General features: G+C 61.9%; 1 protein-coding gene across 37 annotated transcripts in view; it reads right to left on the bottom strand.

Annotated features, from left to right (window-relative positions):
- JAKMIP3 (Janus kinase and microtubule interacting protein 3) overlaps window positions 1-20,535 on the bottom strand; it is a 108,005-nt gene that overhangs the window by 21,138 nt on the left and 66,332 nt on the right. For 13 of the 37 annotated variants that reach the window (XM_064488547.1, XM_064488550.1, XM_064488549.1 and 10 more), the window contains 15 exons: window positions 19,918-20,064; window positions 18,990-19,121; window positions 18,005-18,040; window positions 17,164-17,223; window positions 14,901-15,032; window positions 13,781-13,909; window positions 12,839-12,922; window positions 11,372-11,434; window positions 10,005-10,103; window positions 8,958-9,056; window positions 8,734-8,793; window positions 5,672-5,737; window positions 4,789-4,857; window positions 4,630-4,707; window positions 701-904 (listed from right to left, as the gene is read on the bottom strand). In XM_064488547.1, the coding sequence (XP_064344617.1) occupies window positions 701-904; window positions 4,630-4,707; window positions 4,789-4,857; window positions 5,672-5,737; window positions 8,734-8,793; window positions 8,958-9,056; window positions 10,005-10,103; window positions 11,372-11,434; window positions 12,839-12,922; window positions 13,781-13,909; window positions 14,901-15,032; window positions 17,164-17,223; window positions 18,005-18,040; window positions 18,990-19,121; window positions 19,918-20,064 (1,458 nt within the window). The remainder of the gene's footprint in view (window positions 1-700; window positions 905-4,629; window positions 4,708-4,788; window positions 4,858-5,671; window positions 5,738-8,733; window positions 8,794-8,957; window positions 9,057-10,004; window positions 10,104-11,371; window positions 11,435-12,838; window positions 12,923-13,780; window positions 13,910-14,900; window positions 15,033-17,163; window positions 17,224-18,004; window positions 18,041-18,989; window positions 19,122-19,917; window positions 20,065-20,535) is intronic. The other 24 variants (XM_031462049.2, XM_031462035.2, XM_064488556.1 and 21 more) reach the window with 9 other exon arrangements.

Below are 20,535 nucleotides of genomic sequence, written 5' to 3'. Positions count from 1 at the left end.
CCTGTGCCTGGACCGTGGGAGTGGCTGAGCTCTGATCACAGCCTGTCTGATGGGAAATGAGGGGGCCGCAGGTGGCCGTCCTCGCACCAATCACGCTGGATCCAGCAGCGAGGGTCCTAGTCGCTGACCAGTCCTCTGGTCAGACACAAGCCCTCTGACGTTCACAGTAAACCTGGGTTTACTGGTTTATCTGGACACGGGACACAGCCATAAGGGCTCCTTCCAGGCCATGCCAGCACACGCAGTGGAGCAGAGGCATGTCTTACACGCCGAGGCTGTCCAGTCTGCCGGGACCCTCAAGTTAGAAATGGATGGCCCAGACTGGCCCGAGGTCCCCAAGAGCCCATAGGCCAAGAGAAGGGCAGGGGCTGTGCCCTGGCCCATGAGCTGCTGCTCCCCAGGTGACACTTTCACTGCCATCTTACCATTGAGGGAGGGGTCATGGAAGAGACCGGCAGTCAGGGGTCCCAAGAGAGGGGATGTGCCACCCAGAGACCTGGGCAGTATGGAGGGACAGGCAGTCTGGCAGGGGGCCCACCGTGGGCATGGTCACTGGAAGGCACAGCCACTGGAGGGCGTGACCGTGACTGTATGGTAATTAGGGGCGTGGCCTCAGGTGTGGTCATCATGGGCGTGGCCGTCAGAGGGCGTGGCCGCGGGACGCCTCTAGGCCCCGCCCCTGCGCTCCCTGGCCCCGCACCTGCTGCGCCAGCTGCAGCAGCTCCATGCGCTCCCGCAGGATCTGGGCATCGCGCTCACGCAGCTCACTCATGACCTGGCGCTTCCACTGCTCCACGGCCACCCTGAGCTTCTCGCGCTCCTCCTCCGACAGCAGCTCGGCCACCTTGGCCCCGGCCTCCTGCTGCAGGGCGTCGTACAGCATGGCTTCCAGCTCCAGGATGTGCTGGAGCAGGAGGGGACACGTTAGCCCTCACCTTCTCCCCAAGGACTGCCTGGGGGGCTGGGGCACCCTGCCCCGGGGTCCCAACATCTCCAAGCAGCCCACAGAGGGGACTGTTTCCTCCTGTACAGCCTAAATGATGTTCTGAAGAGTGAAACGGTCCAGGGTAATTATTTCAACAGCGCTCCCTCCCCCGCGATGTTTAATGGGCAGTGACACCGCAGTGACAGAACTCTCGCTTCACGTTAGCATTGGGGATGTCGCGCTCAGCAGAATTTGAGACCAGAGGCGGACGATGGCCAGATGGGTGGCGGGCTAGGTGGGTGTCCTTTGAGGAAAGAACAAAGGCGGCTTCCTTTGCTCACAACCTTCATCAAACCCTGGGCTTATGAGTCGCAAAGGAGGAAGCGTGGTGCCCACAGGGCATGTCTGCAGTAACCACAGAGGGGCCAGGCTGCCAGCTCTGTGGTCCCCAGTGCCGCCTGTGCGGGGGTGACTTGTGTCCCCAGAGGTGCATTCAAGTCCTAAGCCCTGAAGCCTGTGAATGTGGATTATTTGGGAACAGGGTCTCTGCAGATGTCATCCGGTGCAGATGGGGTCAGACTGGATTAGAGGGCCCTGATCCACTGACTCTCCTCTTTAGAAGAAGACGGGGGAGACCACATGACAACAGAGGCAGAGGTGGGGGGATGTGGCCATAGGCCCAGGGACACCTGGGCCCTGAGGAGCTGGACGAGGCAGGAGGACCCTCCCCGAGAGCCTCACAGGGAGCGGACCCTGCCAGCATCTTGATGCCAGACTTCCGGCCTCCAGACTGAGACACACACCTGCCCTGCTTCTCCCTCCTCATCTCTCTCCCTCTGTCTGTCTGTCTGTCTCTCTCCCTGATGCCTGCATATAAGGCCTCACCTGCCCTTCGAGGCCCCATGTGCCCGGCCTCTGCCCTCCTCCCAGCTTCTTCACCTCACCCTCCCAGGTGATAACCCTAAGGATGCCCACGCCCGGGGCGCCCGGTGGGTGCCCGTGCCAGTAAGGGCTTCACCGCCATGAAGCCCTCCAGTCCCCACCCCTTCCACGAGGCCAGAGCTCTTGTCAGCTGGTCCGCGGGTGAGCCAACTGAGGGTCTCTGAGGAGGCAGCTGGGCCGAACAATGCGCACAGGGCCCTGCAGGGTGGGGGAGCGGGGCTCCGACACCGCGGGGGCTCCGGCCCGTAGTCCTCACACTGCACTGCGTGGGCTCCAGCGTGCCAAGCCCCTGCACCGCGGGCCCCAGCCACACAAGCAACGCGGCCCCCGTGCTGTGACCCAGCAGCCGCGGCACAGACCTCATTTTCCACCCCTGAGAACCGAGCCGTTTGACCTGGAGTATGTCTAAAGCTGTTCCTCAGGAAATTTCATAGACACCATCTGAAAAATTCAAATTCTTCACATCTTCCCATCAAAAATGTAACCTCTTCAGAAACTAATGCTTCCTCCTCTTCAGGCAAAATGACTATGGAGACTCCCTCCGGCTGAGCAGATCTTTTAGGGAAAGGCGGAGGAGGGCTGCGGACCTCACTTGTGTTTTATTGTTCTTGACAACCACAGAATGAACTGTCCCCAGCTGTCAGAGCCAGCCACATCAGCTGCTGCTTCTTAGAGCAAAGATAAGCTTCAGCTTTAAAATAAAGGCAGCGAAGCGCGGGGCTTAGAGCTAACACCACAGTGGCTTCACCCCAAGCCTGGTAGCAGGACATGGAGGTGACAGGACCTCCCCTACGCATGAGCGTGAGCGTCAGGCCACCTGGAGGACATCTCTGTGCGCACGGCCTCCCCCCAGCCTTCATCCTCGTCCCTGTGCTCACAGCTGCCCTGGACAGCCCCTCAGCCACACAGGGACCCCCCCCCCTTCAAAACCCAGCTGTCCTTCTTGTGCTCACAGACAGGGACTGTGTGAAGCCCAGCAGGTTCCCACAGGCCTGCCCCCCACTCCCAGGGCATCCCAAGGCCGGTAGATGCCCTGCTCCTGCACCAGGTTTTGTGAATGGCAGAAAAAATGGCTAATTGTCCAGCAGGAAGTGCAGGTTTAAATATGGAGTTAAGAAAACCACGGTGGGACAGCAAACATGCAGCTTTCCTGTCGGAATTGGGGGAAGGGGGCCCCCGACGGCATCTCTCACGGAGGGGGGCAGTCATCACCATCATTGCACAGGGAGGGGACCCAGCACCACCCGGGGGCCCCCGACAGCATCCCAGGGCACTGTGCGCAGGAGCCCCGCTGCCTCGCAGGGCAATGTGTCCTGTGGTGCAGGTGCGTGTGTGTGCTCGTGTGTCCGTGTGTGTCATAAAGCCATCTCTCTGAGCTCATCTGCAGGGACCCATCTTTTCTGCATGGGTGTCCTACCGTAAATGTCTGTTCCTGAGGCGGTCAGCCGAGCAATGCCTGGGTCCTGCGGTGATGCTGTCCCCGCCCTGCTCCAGGCGAGGATGCAGGAGCAGAGCACAGAGGACATAGGCATGGGGGGCTCGGAGCCGCGCAGCTGCCCCTGCGCACTGCGAGCAGACACCCCACCCGGCACCTGAGAGGACTGGAAACATAGATCTGGGCACAGATTTCTGGGAAGGCCCATCAGAGCTGACTCAGCTCTCTCTCCGAGGCCACCTCCTGTGTGGTTGTTCCTGCAGGTGTCAGGCAGCCAGCACTGCCACCTGGCAGAGGGAGCACCCCAGCCCCAGGAAGCCCACCATAAACTCCAGCAGAGCCCCCTACTGGCCTTGCGGGGCCCTGATGGGACAGCAAACATCAAGCTGCCACCTCCCTGCTGGGCAGTCCCAGCTGCCACGGCACAAGCCCGCAGTGCACACAGGCTTATCCTCCCCACATCTCTGGGGGGTGGGGATTAACTCTATTTACCGGGTGGCCCAGTCACTGACCTCAGGCTGCCCGCCTGGGCCACAGGACAGCTTCCCCTGACCCAGCGCCACGTCGCGCTCCACAGTCGGGGGCAGAGACACACATAGCCAGGAAGGGCTGTCCAGCTGGGTGACACGGGTTCCCAGATGTGACCCACTGCTGGGAGGGAAGTGTGGGCTGTGCCCCTGCAGGAACCCCTCCAGCCGGGAGCCTCTCCCGTGCTCACCTGGGGGGCAGGGGGCTTAAAGGCATCCTGGATCTGGCGTCACTGCCTTGAAACAGGAAGGCTGCTTGAGGCTTAAATGAACTTCAGTGAGGACTGACTTCCAGGGATGGAGATTAGGTACTCTCAGCTCTCAGGGTTCACCCCAAGCCCGACATCCCTCCAGGCTGGAGGTGGGGAAGCAGTTTCCCACGGGGCAAGCAGATGTACAAAGGACTCGTGCAACTTGCTGGGCTCGGTGTAGACGGGCAGAACCAGGAGTCCCTGGCGGGACAGCGTTCTGACCGACACAGCTGTGTTTGTTTCATTTGTAAATGCAACGTTTCAATGAATCCTGTTTTCTCAGCTCATTTCAAACACCCATTTGAGTTCTGCGCACGTGCCTGCATTCCTGGGCCGAGGGTTGCTGACGGGGCAGCAAGGTGTCCTCGGAACTCACCAAGCGAGGGGTCCCCAAAGGGAGAAATGCAGAGAGTGACCCCCGCTGGTCGCACTGGGCACAGGCTCTTCCCAGGCGAGGTCTGAGACACAACCCTGGATGTGTGAACAGCTTTTCCCTTTTCTACCCCAAATCCCCCACCGCGGGGGTTCTGGCAGCCCTATTTCTCTTACCTTGTGAGCATGGTCCAAGGACTGTTTCCTGTAGTCCAGCTCCTCATCCAGGTAGCCCTTCTGTTTACTGAACAGCTCCTGAAACACAAGAGGACCTGCGTCTGGGCCTCACATAGCCGACCTGGTGACGCAGGGCCGCGTGGCCAGATGCGCACCAACCTTCTCGCTCTCCAGGTCAACCATCTTCCGCTGCAGGGCCGACTCCGTCTCTTCGATCTGCTGGAGCCACTAGGCACAAACAGAAAATACCGGTGACAGTGAGCCCTCAGGTCGCCATGCAGGCACCAAAGCCACCTCACCTCTCCCAGCTCTGGGGACAGCCTGAGGGAGGTCTGGCCCTCCTGGTCCTTCCCATCCTTCCTCCGGGAGGGGAGGGCGCAGCCCTCGCGGGGAGTGGGTCATGGGCCCGTGGGCCAGCATGCAGGCCAGGTCCAGGCCCCACCCCACACCCCCGCCTGGTGTCCAAGGAGTCTGTCCCCGCCCTTCCCCAGGGAGAGGAGGGATGCTAGGTGCGGTGCAGCGGGAGCAGATGCACTGAGACCTCTGCCCCACGCAGGGAGGGCGGCCTGTTCTCCCGAAGTCCCGACCCCTGAACTCCGCTGGAACACCCCCTCCACGTCCTGTGGAGGCCCATGGGAGGAGGCGCTGACAGCTGGCCTACCAAGCAGGCTCTGGCTACCAAGGAGGGACCAGGAGCAGACGGGCGGCACTGGGAGCAGAGGAGGGTGGGAGCCCAGGTGGGCCTGGCGGCCCCCAGAGGAGGGTCCTGGCAGGTCAAAGAGAATGCTGAAGTTTCACAGACCTACCACAGCTCCCAGCCTCCGGGGGGAACCGAGGCAGAGCTGGCCTTGGGGAGAGGTCTGGCTGAATCTGACACCTGCAAACATGTATGGTGGGCGGGGCGCTGTCTGCCCTGTGCGTGTGCCAGACCTCCCAAGGCGGGCAGGATCGGGGGACACCCTGCCCCGGCGGCCCCTCCCACAAAGGGACACCTGCAGGGAGCCCAGCCCTCCCTTCCCTGAGAGCATCCAGTCCCTGTTACCTTTCCGGCCAAGGTCAGGACCGTCCTGGCTTGTATGACGACCACTTGCTCCTCATTGGTCAGATTCTGCACCCAAAAGCAGAGTGCACGCACGGTCAGGGGAAGCGCCTTCGGGGGCGGCGGGGCCGCACGATGGGTGAAAAGTGGGGCTGGCGGGACAGGTGCAGGAGGGCAGCGTCACAGCTAAGTGCGGCTTTCACTAAAGGCCCTCCCAGGAGTCCTTGATCCTCTGTGCTCTCGCCCTGCTGGCTGGGGCGGGGTGGGGGGAGGTGTGAACTCTCCACCTGCCCCCTCCTGTCCCCTCGCTGCTGGTGGCCAGGGTCCAAGTCTGCTGACGCAGAGCAGGGCCGTGGGGTGGCAGAAGGAGCAGGCAGGCTTCCCCTCTCCGTCTCTGTCAGGATCTTTATTTAAAACCAGCTCTGCATGCAGCCTGAACTACTGAAACACAGCTTATGAATGTGGAGCGAAGATCAAATGCTCACAGTATGAAATGACTGCCTTCCCTGCTGTTCCGCCTTTTTCTGCATGTTTTATTCATGCCTCCTGCCAGAGAGCCCACCTGGGCAGTCCTTCTAGGCAGAATGACCCTGGCTTTGGGGCCAGGGGGCAGCCTCAGAGGACGTGCCACCTGCGTCAGCACCAGGGTGGGGGCTGGGCTGTCCCCACTGTTGGGTCCCAACTTGTGGGACAGCCAGGAGGGGGGTGGGGGCAGCAGAGATTGGGGCAGTGAGGAGCCCGCTGGGAATTCTGGGCTGAGAGCGGCCCCCACACCCCAGAACTTCTCCGATTCAAGGTCACCTGCTCAGAAAGCCCTGCCTGCCTCTCTCCCTCTGATGTCTGAGCTCCCCAAGGGCAGGGGTCTCTCATCGTCCCCTACTCCGGCAGTAGTCAGCACAGGGTGGGGGCTGGCGGCCCTGCTGCAGGCACAGAGGCCAGCTCTGCCCTCAGGCACGCTGCACCCCGCCTTGGTCCGGTGATGGGGCGGCTGCCCCTCACACCTCTTCCTCCTGGGGGAACTAGCCAGGCCATCGGCTCCCTCCTCCCAGGGCAGGGCTGGGTCTGATGGGTCGGGTGGGGAGTGGGGGAGGCTGAGCAAGGGGCTCCAGGCGGCGAAGTGAAGACCTGGACGTGGTTGGACCGGGCAGAAGGGCCTGCGCGGCCCCGCCTGGTGAGCAGCCGGCTGGGCCCTCGCTACTCCCTCCCAGAGGGGACGGTGGCCTTGGCCACGTGCTGCCTACTCCACCCTCGCAGTCCCTGCTGCCTCCTCCTTCCCTGGGTGACCCTCTGCAGGCCAGGATAGCAGTGGTGAGCACGCTGCTCACCAGAAAGGACGGGGGTCCATCCTGCCCCCCACCAGCCTCTGTACTCCACTCCAAGGGCCCTGACCCCTGAGGAAGCTGAGGTCTGGGGTTCAGGTGCCCCATGGCCAGCTGGGCAGCTGCAGCCTTCTCTAGAGCCTTCTCTGGAGAGAGTGGCCACAGCATCGGTGTGTCCTGGCTGAGAAGGTGATGCGGCCAGATTGTCCCTGCCACCTGCTAGACGTGTGTCTGTGTGTTCAGCAGTGATCATGTGATCACACCTGAAGGGTCACCCCAACAACCCTCCAGGAGCCGCCAAGGGTCTCCACAGGGCACCTGTGCATAAAACTGGCAGTGTGCCCTCCGGTCCCCACCCGCCTCTGTCCCGGGGCTCTGAGGCCACGTGATGGCTCCGGGGCGGGCCCTCCCGCCGGCGCTCTGGGGTGGGCAGTGATGGGGCTGGGGAGGAGCCCTGAACAGGATGAGGCAGACCTGGGCTCCTCCTAGCCAGCCACGATGGCAGCTCTGGGGCCCTGGGCGGGTGCCCTCCGGAGCCTCAGTCTTTCCAGCTGTGAACTGAAAGTTAACTAATGTGGTGCCCAAGAGCTCATGAAGGAAGCCAATACTCAGGAGACCTCAGGGTGTCGTGACGACAGCCTCCTCTGCTGTGGACCAGCGCAGCTGCTAAGGGCCACTGAACTGGAGCAAGGGGTCTGACCGCGGGGATCTAGCCAGGAGAGCCTCCCTGCAGGGCGCTCTCCCCTCCTGCTCCCTCCTCACTGCTTCCCAAGGAAAGGGCGGGCGAGGAGAGAAGGGATTCCTGTCACCTCGAGGCTGCTGGGAGAACAGCTGGCCCCAAGGACGTGCACGAGCACCTGGGTGGTGAGTGAGTGAGTGTGTGAGTGTCTGCATGCATTATATTCTCCACCAACTGCATAAAGCGCACTGATCTGACTTAGTGCCTTGATCTCTCTTGACAGCAGTGACCAGGAGGGGGAGCTCATCCCGCAGACCATGTACTTGGTAGTATAACTGGAGGGGAAAAGTTCTGGGGTGTGGACTGGGGCCACCTTCCAGCATAGTTGATCCCCCCTCAACGGGCGGGGGCTCAACAAACACAGGATGATGGATGGAGGGTGAACGGAGCATGGACAGAGGCGGACAGAGAGAGAATGGGGCATGGGGGATGCAGATAGAGGACGGGTGGGTGAATGGATGGATGGATAGACAGATGGAAAGATAGACAAGACAGAAGGAGGGTGGCATGAAGGGGTGCAGCCACTCAGTAACTACTATTCTTTTGAAGAGTTTGCAGTAGAAATTGGAACACTGCCATAAATGAGATTTGGGGATTATTTATAGTCTGTCCTTCCTCCAAAACTAAGTGGGAACCGCTGAGTCTGGGGTGTCTAAGACCCTCTAAGGACCACAGCCCCACCCCTCCCAAAGGTATGGAAGAGCTTAAAGACTGGCAGGGATTCCAGAAACTGAGAACACAGGGCCAGAAGCATCTCTGCTGAAGAATCGGGTGTGGGAACAGAAGCTCCAAACTCCTGTGCCTCCAGGACGGCACAGGAGCAATGTGAGAAAGAGCAGAACTCCTCCCAAACGCCAGGGGGCCCACCCCTAGCAGCTCTGGCAGCGGGAGGGTGCAGGTAGGGCAGGGTGGCTGGTGGCCAGACCACAGTGGGACTCACAGGGGCCCCTGGACCGCGGAGGGTGGTCGGCATGAGGAGGCATGCACAAGTCAGGAGAGCAACCTACACTTACGGCGTTATCCCCCAGAATGTCCAGCTTCTTCATCAGCTCCGTGACCAGGATGTCCTAGAGGCAAGGAGACAGGGCGTGCTGGGAGGGTGCGCCAGCCGGGCGGAGCCGCGGGCGGAGGGGCGGGACCATGCGTGGAGGAGGCGGGCCCGGGAGTGGAGGGGGCGGGTCCTCGGTTGGAGGGGCGGGGCCCCGGACGGAGGGGCGGGGCAGGGGCTTACTGTCACGCCTTCGGCCTCGCAGTACGCTTGGAGGGGGCTCTTCCCCTCCACGAAGGGGGTGTGGTGGAAGTTGATGGCAGGCGACTTCCTCTCCCTCTCCTAGGACAGAGAGAGGAAGGCTGGGCACGCGGGCGCCCCCTCCCCCCTGGGAGGGCCGTGCTGGGGCCGTCCGGGGAGCGCGGTGAACACACAGAGGACACGGAACATGGTCAACATGGTGTTTGTGAAAACGGAGCCCCGGCTGCCCCAGCAGCGACTGAACCCTCCTTGGACCTGCCCAGTGGATGGTCCTATGCTGATGCTGACGTGAGCAGTGAGCTTCCAGCCCAGATGGGCCCTGGGGACCCCGCTCCGTGCCCCGTGCCTGCCAAGAGGCTGAGTAGCCCCCACCCCAGTGCCGAGGTGCTCCTCCATCATGGGTCCCAGGAGGCTGGAGGCTCAGGAAACAGTGTCCCCCATGTGTCTGACCTCAGTGAGCCCTGAGGACAGAGGACAGTGGCTGCGGCTGCACCGTCCTCATCCAGGACCATATGCAGGAGCCCAGGGGGTGGCCATTCCGTGTATGTGGAGTGGCCATGCAGCTTTCCTGCCACCCCAGGGAGGTGGACAGGAGGGCCCCCAGGGGCAGCTCCATCTGGACTCAACCTGCTTCCTCCATGGGCAAGTGGGGGCCCCAGTTCACACACTTTAGGTATGCGAGGACGCCAGGAAACCAGACAGGTGGCAATGCTGGTGCCAGAACACACCAAGCCAAGCTGGGTCGCAGTGTCATAGGAGAGGGTGTTCATTCTTGCCATCGAGGGTCATGACCACCTCGTGACCAGGTGCCCTGAGGGACCAGGACGGAGAGGGAGGCCCGGGAGCTGTTTGCAGACACTCCTGTTTCGTTCATTTCGTTTCGGTTTTGCATTTGTTTTCTTCCATGCCGGCAAGTGACAGGGCTGGACTCACAGCCCAGGACGGCACCAGCTCTGGGGCAACAGCACTCTGCCCCCTCCACTCACACCCGCACCAGCGCCCATGCCTGTGTCCACGCCCGCAGCCCACCTCCAGCTCCAAGATCCGGAACTCCAGCAGCTCGTTTTGGTCTTTCGCATCCTGGACCTCGTGTTTTAACCGAGCCTCTTCTGTCTCCACTTGTTTAATCTGTAAAAGACGGGCAAGACGCTGGAGCTCACACGAGGTGAATTCCCCAGCTTCCGCCCCCCATCCATGCGGACCACTCCCTGGCCCAGGTCCTCAGCTCAGAGTCCTCACTCCAGTCTGAGCTGCATGGGGCCGTCCTAGTGAGACTGGGTTGGGTGGGGGATGCAGGCGCTATGGGAAGGGAGCCCTGAAGCTGAGGAAGCAGCCCTGAGCCCGCCCAGCTGTCTGAGCAAAGATGGGGAAGCCAAGGGGCCCACGGTGGGCAGAGGCAGTACCATGTCACCGTGCTGCCCTGACCTTGCAGCGGCCAGGACAGTGCTCCTTAGAACCCAGGCTGGTCCAGGGCCTGAGAACACTGTGTCTGATGCAGCTGGGGGCTGGGTCTGCCTGTGGCGCTGTGTGTCACTCTGCATAGCTGGGCCCCTAGGAAGCACCCACAGGCCATGAATGTGACCCTGTGGCCACCGTGCCAGAGAAATGCACAGGCTTTAAGTGTGCACTTGAGTGTTTAAGTGTGCGAACAAGGGCTTATGTGCACACACGAGCATTTTAGCGTGCCCATAAGTTTATGTGTGCCTGTGTTATGTGTACAGATGAGCATTTAAGTGGCACGTGAGTGTGTAAGTGTTCGTGTGTGCTTGGGAAGGTTTAAGTGTGCATGTGTTCAAGGGCATATGCAAGAGTTTGCATGTGTGCATGAGGATTTAAGTCTGCACATGTGTTTATGTGCACATGTGAGTGTTTAATCGTGCATGTGAACGTTTATATGTGCACCCAAGTATTGGCATGTGTGCGTGTGCATTTAAGTGTGGGAGGGAGTGTTTTGTGTGCACATGAGCATTTGTGTGCAAGGGTGTTTGTGTGCACCACGCAGACAGCTGTGCTGATTTAAGATTTGTGTGGGGGCCCAAGGGAAGCGTGCAGGTGTTGCTCACCACTGAAGTGAACAGCACCCAAGCATGGCCCTGTATGGGCCTGACGGCTCCAGGTGGGGCAGGTCCGGCCCTTGGCCCCCGGGCCTGGAGTGGAGCCGCTGGTCTGTGCAGGCGCGGGAGCTGCAGCCAGCCTGGCCCCTCTTTGGAAAGGCTGTGCCCCTGAGCCATCCCCCAGGAATGAGAAGCACAGACGGCCCAGCTGGGGGCAGTGGGGGGCCTCTGCCCAAGCCCCAACACCCCGCGTCGAGGGGCCCCGCACATCCCTCAGTGCAGAGGAACCCCTGCTTTTCTCAGGAAGCAGCCGGACTCCGGGACGGCCTAGGGTGGGCGCACCTTCTCGATGAGCTCTTGGTTTCTCCGGTACAACGCCTGCTTCTCTTCAATCCACTTCATATCCTTGAAAAGGGGACAGAATTGGAGACATAAATGCACTGCGGGGTAAAATGCGACGCCAACATTCAAATCACCATTCGGCGCAACAGAGGACTTGATGGAAGAACTCCACACCCCGCTTCCAGAGGGACCACTGAGTCGCGGCTTCCGTCTCGCAGCAGTGAAAACCTAGGATTTCACTCGTTTTCTCGGAGGGTCCCAGATAGAGGTGGACGGCCCCCCAGGCTCGTGCCAGCCCAGGCCAGGTGCCTGTGTGGACGTCACAGGTCCAGGGACCCCAACACGCAGCCAGGGGTCTCAGGCGGGTGGGGAGGGGGCAGGTGACCACTTCCCACTCAGGATGCGTGGATGGCGGCAGGCTTCGAGCTCTGGTGGGAAGTGTGTGGGTGCCCCGCTGAGCCTGCCTCCGGGTCAGGCCTTGGTGGAAGTCCAGTGTCCCCAGGCACCCCCTTCCAGATCGAAGCCCTGGTTCTCCCTCCACCACTGGCATTCTGTCACAAAGTAAGGTGTCTCAGACACTGAAACTGGTCCCAAGTGTCTTCTCAGGCAAGTCATCTGGGAAGTTCTTTCCCAGTTTGAAAGACTGGTTTTTGCAATGAAAGGAACCAGCTCCCTCTTCCTCGTCCTGCTTCCCCGCCGCCTGGGCTGCTCTTCTTCCTCGGGACGAACAGCGCAGTGGCGACATCAGACGGGCCCGGAATTTCCCCTCCGAGTCCGGGTCTGCGGAGGCCGTGTGCACACCGCGCCAGACCCTGCGGTTTGGCGGCGGGGGCAGGGTGCAGGCCAGTCCTGTGTGTTCCAGGTGAACGGGCTGCAGGTGCCTCAGCACTGAATCCAGGGCTTCTCCTGTCTGTCTGTCCAGCCGTCCACCTAGCAGTCTGCACACCAGGACCTCTGTGGCTCTGCTCTGCACTTTCCGACCCGGCCCTCTCAACCCCCCGGATGTCCTCCAGCTGCGTCCTGGGCTCACCTGGAGCTGTGCTGTCCAGCAGGTTGGGGGGGTACTCAGGCCCCATGGATGGACGCCCTCCCCCAGGATTTGAGGAACCCAGAGGTGGAGGGGGATGTGAGGAGAGTGACCGACAAACTCCTGAGACCTGAAATCTTGTCCTTGCGCTAGGAGGACTGACAGGACCTTGGATCAAGCCCAGAGAGGCCGGGAACAGGAACAGTCAGGTGCGTTCCTGCCCCGTTGGAGGCTTGCTGAGGAATTCCTTTAAATACACATTCCTTCAGGTTTTAATTCTTTTGCTGAGGTGTGCTGTTTGTACAGTGAAGGGAGCCAGGATGTAGGCTTCAGTGTGCAGAGAACAGTTTGACCTGCATTCACTCCCACCTGGGGCACTGGGCCACCCCGGGGCCAGGCCCCAACTCCAGCTTCCCGGGGGCACGGCCCCGCATGCTCACCTGCCCCTGCTCTGCCAGCGTCTTCTCCAGGTCCTCTATCCGCGTCTGCGCCCTCTGCACGTCTGCCTGTAGCTGCTCACGGGTCTGTAGGATGGGAGGAGACATACATCAAATTTTCTCTAAAAGCCGGGACACACCGCTCTGATGGCGGCTTTCAGAGGGCTGTCTGCCTTTTGGTTCAGCCCGCGGAGAAGTGGCTGCTCTGCAGGGAGTCCTCTGTGATAAAGCCAAAATGCTGAAACATGTGACCTCCTTAGACTACAGGGACAACCTATAGGTTCATTTGGAGAGATTATTAGGGACAACCGTTGTCCACAGGATGAACGAGGATGACTGAGCTGCTGGGTGCTGGCCAGAGGGGCTTGCTTTGGTCTCCCGACAGTGACCGCAGCTCGCAGCCAGGCCCCTAAGCGGCCTGGCCGCACAGCCTGCGGGCACCTTCCCTCCCTGCACGGCGTCTCTGCATCTCCTTTCCCGCTTTTGCGTTCACCGTGTCCCCAGAGCCTGTCCCTTGTTTAGAAGACCAGCCTTGGCACCCTGCTGCATGGAAGCCCCCCACCCAGCACCACCTGGCTTCTAGGGGGTACCAGCCACCCTCCCGGAGTTGATTTGCTCTCACGGGGTCCAAGCCGCAGGTCCTCCTGCTCCCCCAGTAACAGCTCCCAGGGCAAACGGAAGAGAGTGTTTGGGCCAGCAGGGCTCAGGGTGTGGGGGTGCCCCAATTCGGGGAGGGCAGGGCTCCCGCCACTGGCCCTCGGCCCACCTGCAGCCCCTTCCCAAACAGTGCCCGTCCGCCACCCCGGTGAGCATCCCCGGCCGGCTGAGGGCAGGAGAGTAGGGCTGGGCCGAGGGCGCATGGCTCGCGTGTCCCTGCCAAGGCCGGGGTCAAGCGGGGGGAGCCCAGCGGGAGCCGGAACGTCGTGGCGTGGAAGTCAGTTAGACCTTAACTTCTCGCTCTGCGTCCAGCGTCCCTCCGACCTGCTCCTGCAGCAAGGCGTAGGCCCGCTGCAGGGCCTGGTACTCCATGGTCAGCTGCCGGAACCTCAGCTCCGTCTCCTCCTTGGCCATGCCCTGGAAGGTGCGCCGAGACACAGCGTGAGCCAGGCCCCGGCCTGGGGAGCCGCGGAGGTGAGCCCTGAGCCCGGGGTCAAAGGCCGAGCTGGCTGCGTCTCACAAGCCAGTGGCCAAAGCCAGCGTCTCTGTTGGGGCCCACCTGCCAGCCAGGCTGCCCTGACCTGGGGACCCTCCATCCCTGACCAGGCTCTCTGGAGGCTGCACTCTGCTCACGTGGGTCGGGAAGGTGAGCTGGTCCCTGTGAAAGGCTTAAAGCTGGGGGTGGACACACTTCCTCCCCACCCCACCTCACTTGTCAGGCCCCCTTCCCCCACAGGGACCCCCAAGGCCTCCCCCTGGCTGTGACGACACCAGCTGCCCAGGGAGAAGGCGGGGGGCTGCTGGCTGTCAGAGCAGCTGAGGGGGCTGCTGCTCAGAGGAGAGCAAGCCATGTCCAGGAGTGACCAAGGAGTAGCCCTGCCCTGGCCCCAGCTCCCCGGCCCTGTCCTTCCTGGCAGCAGGGGTGCTATCACATCTTGGGTCACCAGACAGGCCCTGCCAGAGCCTCTGCGTGCCCCTGGGCCTGGTCAGGGCCATGGACCATCGGCCCCTCCTTATCCTCCACCCACAGAGGCTGGGCGAGTGTCCTTCTGGAAGCAGGGACTAGGGGTGGGACACCCACCTCTCCAACCAGACGCACCACTTGGCTGCACCCTTGGCATTGGTGCCGGCCCCCCTACTGGGTGGTTCGGACTCCCCTTTGATGGGGCAAGAGCTCTCTGTCCTGCTCTACAGAGGGGACAGGGCACACAGCGGGGGTGAAGTAGACGGGGTGAGTGAGGAGGAAGGGGGCACCAACAGACAGGCAGCCAGCAGGGGGCGCGTTTCTCAGAGTGCAGAACTGTGGATGACTCGGGGTCACAGCCGGCGAGGTGCCCCCCCAGGGAGCAGACCTCTGAGCATGACCCCGCCGCCCACATGCCGGCCCGGAGGCCGCTGGGGCAGTCACCTCCTCCAGGTCGTCGTCGGGGGTGCACGGGGTCTGGTCCGTCCTGTCCGTTTGGTAAGAGATGGACGAGCCGTCAGACTCCAGGGAGGCCTCTTCATCGTAGCCAAAGGCGGTCTCCACGAGCACCGGCTTCTGGGCAGGAGGGGCTGAGTCAGTCCGGGCCCCACCCAGCCCTGCAGCCGGGCCTGCGGGCTCCCTAGGGGCCTCCCTGCTCCCTGCAGTCCCGGCCCTGGACCCTCGCCGCCCCCGGGCGCTGCGCTGGCCGGGAGGTCTGCGGAGGGAGGGCGAGGCGGAGCGGGGGAGGGCACTTCCTGCGTTCCCTGGGGCAGGCCCCAAGGGTCCGTCCAGCACGGGATGGGAAGGCTCGGGGTGGACGCGCAGCACAGGCCCGGCCTGCAGCGCTTCACTCTTTTCTAGTAATTCATTTTGTTGTGTTTAGGAAAGGGTCAGTCCTTGACAGATTGGAATAAAAATAAAAACAAGCAAAAGCAAGTCCTTCACCAGCTAGTCTGAGAGGCCCTGCCTGGGGGCACGGCCAGCCCGGGGGGCACCTCCAAGGCTCCCCTCTTTCTCCGGCGACCCCAGGCCCCTCCTCAGCTCCTCCCCTGGCCCCCCTCCGCCGCTCTCCCCGTCTCCCCTCACTCCGCTGCCTTCCAAAGCCTTAGGTTTCCTCACCTAGTTTTAGCGATAGCACAGGACGCAGGCCGCCACCTCCTCTCAGTCATGCTCAGGGCCCCTCCCTTCCCCTGGCAACTCCGTGAGTCTGCCTCCAGGTCTCCCTGCTGGTTCCTGAGCCAGAACCTTCCAGCGAAACTCCTCCCTGGGCTTCCCAGGAACCCCTGCTGCCCCACAGACCGCAGCTGGTGTTCCCCATCCCAGTGCCCGGCTGCACAGCAGAGGGGACCCAGGGTTGTCTGACCCCTCCCCAGACATCCCACACCCCCAGCCTCCCCTGCTCCCCGTGACAGCCTGCCGGAGCGCAGAGGGCACTTGTGCCGACCGCCTGCCGAGCAGAGCCCTGGCCTCTCCCCACCGTGCTGCCCTGAACCTCCAACCCCTCTCCAGCCTTCTCCACTGAAACGTCCACAAAATGGGCAAACTTAACAAGTGCAGACCCAGCCCTCCTGTCACCTCTGGTCAGGGACTGCCCAGCCGCGGCCACACCAGCCAGCCAGCCTCCCCCGTCACCCGTGCCTGACCACTGCTCTCTCCACATCCCCCCCGTCTGTCTCCCCGACTCCCCCCCGAGCTTCAGGCCCAGAGGTCAGGCTGCCTCCTGGCCCTCCTCCTGCCGCAGCCCTGTCGGGCCCCTTGGCGTTCCAGCTTGTCCACGCTCACCGGCCACCGCGGCCGGCCGAAGTGCACCGTGGCCAAGGCTCCAGGCCTTCTGGGCCAACATCCGGTCCTGGGACCCCGAGCCCGTCCTGCTCACTGGTGGCTCCTGCCTCTTGTCCCCACTCTCCTGGCTTCTGCCTCCCCCCATCTCAGGGAAGCGCCCGGACATCGGGGCTCCTCCAGCCGCTGGCCCATTCTTAGAACGGGGCTGTCGGGCCTCAGACAATCTCTAATACCCTCAGTAATCCTGAAGAACAAGGCCCGACAGCCTCACTCCTCCCACGGCCGCCTCAGGGACCAGAAAAGCCCGTATCTGTGCTTAAGGAATACTGACCAGCCTGTGTGAAGACCACCAAAACCAGACAGAAACCCCACACGCTTCCCACAAAGCAGGACACGAGCTAGGTCCCCGGTCTCCTTGAACAGAAACACCGCTTTACCAAAAAGGGCTGTGTCGCAAAGAGACCACCCCAGGACTTCACATTCCCGGGGGGCGCCAGGGAGGCGCTGCCCCACAGGAGCAGCCAGGACGCTGGGGAGGCCAGGGGTCTGCAGCTAACGCCTCATATTTTTTAATTTAATTCTTTTTGGTCTATTTATTTATTTATTATTAGCTTTTTTTTTTGAGTGGAGGTCCTGGGGGTTGAACCCAGGATCTCGCGCGCGCCAAGCGTGAGCTGTGCCTCCCCCACGCCCCACTCCTGTCATGAATCCCTAACTGCCCTTAGAAATCGAAAGGAAACAAAGGCGGGTTTTTAGATTAAACGACACAAAGAATACTAACTTTGGGTCCTGTTTTGGTTATTTTCCAATAACAATTTTTAGAAAGAATGAAATCATTTTCTCTTCCTTCTGAAGGAAGAGGTTCGTTGCTGTTGACGGGCTTTAAAAACACACGTTTCCCGCACATCAGTGCTTTCTCACGTACCTTGGGGAGTTTCGCCATTTTCTTTCTTTGTTTCCGGAATCTTAAAAGCTTGTCACGCTCCTGCAAGAACCAGTTGAAGAGATTTTCTGAGTAGTTGAACAGCTCCGTCAGCTTCACACACACAGGTTACTGCTCCCGCGCCGTTATCTGAATGCCTGAGGGTGACCGTGGGACTGGCCTGTCGCCTGTCGCTTTGCTCTGGGGGTCTGGGCGGCGCCTCCTTCCTGTTTGGGCTGGAAGCAGCACTGGCACATCTGGGTGGCCCTGAGCTCACCACGCCCAGGGGTCCTGCAGTCTGGGGTCGGGGTCCCGCGGGGGCAGGGGTCGAGTGGCACACACAAATGGAAATTCGAGAAGGTCGGAGCAGACGTCTGCAGAATGGCGTCCACACGATAAAGATGGACCCGCGAGTGTGTGAGGAGACCGCTGACCCGGTTCTCTCCAGGGAGCTGGGCTGCACGGTGGGACCATGAGGGGACCAGCCAGGCCCCGCCGGGGTCCACGCTGGGGTCGGAGAAACCCCCGGGGTGAGTGCCCCAGGGCGGGGGTGGGGCCAGCTCGGTACAACCAGCAGAGTGGGCTCGGGCTCCTGCAGGCACCACCGAAGGCCAGCTGGCACGTTCACCGCTCCCCTTGCATCTGCGTGACCCTAACTAACCGGTGAGCATTCTCGGGTACCACAGCGAAGCCTCTGGGCAGCAGCACTGTGATCCCAAAATCCACCCGGAGTGCAGCTGGCCGCTTCTGTCTGGACTGGAAGGAACCCGGGGCACAGGAGGGCCAGCAGGAGGGCCCCGGAAAGTGGGTGCGGATGTGGGGCAGGGTGCTGAGTGGTACTTACTAACACGCTCTTCACGTAGCCGGCCGTCTCCAGGGTCTGGGAACAGAGAAGGCAGGTTGGCGAGTAGACAGCACAGGCCTCGTCCAGGGAGCCCCAGAGCCCGCCTGCGGCCTCCCCGCTTCCCAAAGCAGAACCTCCTCGCTTCCCTGCCCCCTGCCCTGAGAGGGAGGGTCTTACTTGGCCCTGGCGGTCCTTCCTCCCTCCCTCCGCTGATCCCCCCCCCCAGGGCCCCGCGAACCTGCAGGAGCCTGGGGTGAGTGTGGGGTGTTTCCTTTCCCTAGTGCCTCATGCATTCCACGTGCCACACAGGTGACAAGAGTGCCCCTGCTGTCCTGCCTGCTGCCCCCACCCCCAGGGGCACAGGATGGCCAAGGCAGCTCGTTCTGAACTGATCTGACGGTGGAATCAGTCGGGGTCCCCAAAAGAAGCAGAAAGCGCCCTTATGAGGTAATTGGAGGAGGGCCTGAGGAAGGACCATTGGGAAAGCTGTGCTGGGGGTGGTGTGGGGGCCATGGGGAGGAGAGGGCGATGTAGACCCCTATCCCGACGCCCAGAACCTGGCACTGTGTCCTGATTGGAAATAGGACCTTTGCAGGTGCTGGACCAGGTGGGCGAGCGTCCAGGGAAGGGGGGGCCCCTGCAAGGACAGGGGGAGATCCGAGGGCGGCCGCGTGACCACTGGAAGCTTCCCTGGGGCAAAGTGCAGCCCAGGAGCGCCTTGACTTTGGATCCCGCCTCCAGGGCTGGGAGTGGCCAGCTGCTCGGTTCCGGGCTGACTCGGGGGCCCTGGGCCAGAGCAGTGAAGAAGCGGGTTTCCCAGAGGGCCACCTGGAGCCCGACCACAGGGGAGGGCCCAGGGGGACAGCTGCCGGCCCTCCACCTCCCTCGGACCCCAGGTGGGTGCCAGAGCTGAGGGTGGACCCCTGGGCAGCAGGCGGGGAGCGGGGAAGCGCGGCCGGCGGGCGAGAGTCGCCGCCTGGGTCACCTTAGAGAGTTCATCTATGAGGTTCTGCTGCTCCACGATCTGGAGTTTCAAGAAGTCAACTTCTCTTTCGTCCTGACTTTGATCCAGATCGTTTAAGGAACTGGGTCTCCTTATGATTCCAGCTCTTTGTCTCTGAAAAACCAACCAGACCACAGGACAAGAGGAGTGAAGTGGTCCGACCTGCAGGGGGCCGCTGGGGGTCTTCGTGCCGGTCACCCCTGGGCTGTGGGCCAGGGGCCTCTCTGCACAGGCTGGGCACCGGCAAAACCAAGGCCTGTGCCCTGACCGGCCCTTCGGGGCACGGCTGTGCAGCCCGGCCTGGGCGCACACAGAGCAAAGCCTGCAGCCCCTCGACGAGCCTGTGTGAGCTGCCCCGTCCAGACGCCGAGCAGGACAGGAAGAGGATTTCTGCAGGGAAGGGCTTCCCGCCTCCCCACACGCTGCTGAATGATTTTGGCTAAACTCTCAGGGCCAGAAGGAACGCACGAGGAACCAGCTAATCACCCGCTCCCACCTTGTGGCTGCGGCTGGAGCGGAACCTCCCAGCCCGGGTGGGGTCTGGCCCGCGCCCATGCCCACCTGCTCACTCCTTCCCCTTCACGGCAGAAGGTTTTCAGAGTTGGAAGGCCGCGCATCCAAGCCCTGGGTGTTGGACAGGCAACCAGTCCAGGGCTGACTTGCTCTGGGACCTCCTGGCGGGTTCTGCACCCACAGGGTCACTCCCAGGGCAGGTGCCGGCGACCCCCTTCCCTCCAGCGCCAGACCCTCACCCCAGGCCTTCCCTCCCAGCGAGCTCCAGCCGACAATGCCTGCCTGCCCGTGAGACCAAAGGCTGGAGCAAGGCCCTGCCCAGAGGCCGGATCTGGTTAGCAAACCTCGGGGAGAAGCTGGTTACAGGAGCGCGTGAGCACCTGCCGGTGGCCCCTACCATCTCCATGTTCTCCTGCGTGACAAACTTTAACTTGTTTTCCATTCGACGTAGCGTGTGGGACAGATCTTCATTTTTGCGACTGAGGCGTTTGTTTTTATCCAGCAATGGCTTGTACTGACTTTCAGCTTCTCTTACACGCTTTAACTGAAAGACAAAGTTAAGGACACAGGGTGATTGGGTTAAAGTGTGACAGATCCAGCAGTCTCCCAAGGGAGGCAGAGCCTCAGGGGCCGCGAGGGGCAGCGGCCTGGGGCGGGCACTCTTAGCCCGGCCGGCAACCCTTGGGGGCACCTAGGGAAGCTCACACCCGGGGCAGCACAGGGTCGCCGGGGAACCTCCGTGGCCGTAATGACTAATGGTGATGGCGCCACTGAGAAGCAAGGTCTTCACACGTCCCAGATGACATGCAGAACTGAGGACATTTTGCCCCAGTAACACAAAGCAGGGATCAGCCAACCAGCGCCCGAGGCCCACAGCTGGCCCCCAAGCTGATTTTGTTCATAAAGTTTTATTGGAAGCAGCCAAGAGGCACACCTTTGACACCATCACTCCTCCTCTCCACGGGGCATGTTGGAAGGGGACGCCCAGCTCCCCCTGCACTGCAGCCGTGGCCCC

Source organism: Camelus dromedarius, chromosome 8, assembly GCF_036321535.1.
Source record: "Camelus dromedarius isolate mCamDro1 chromosome 8, mCamDro1.pat, whole genome shotgun sequence".
In the NCBI taxonomy this organism is placed as follows: domain Eukaryota; kingdom Metazoa; phylum Chordata; class Mammalia; order Artiodactyla; family Camelidae; genus Camelus; species Camelus dromedarius.
Note: the sequence above shows the minus strand (reverse complement) of the source record. Positions and strands in the feature narration are given on the sequence as shown.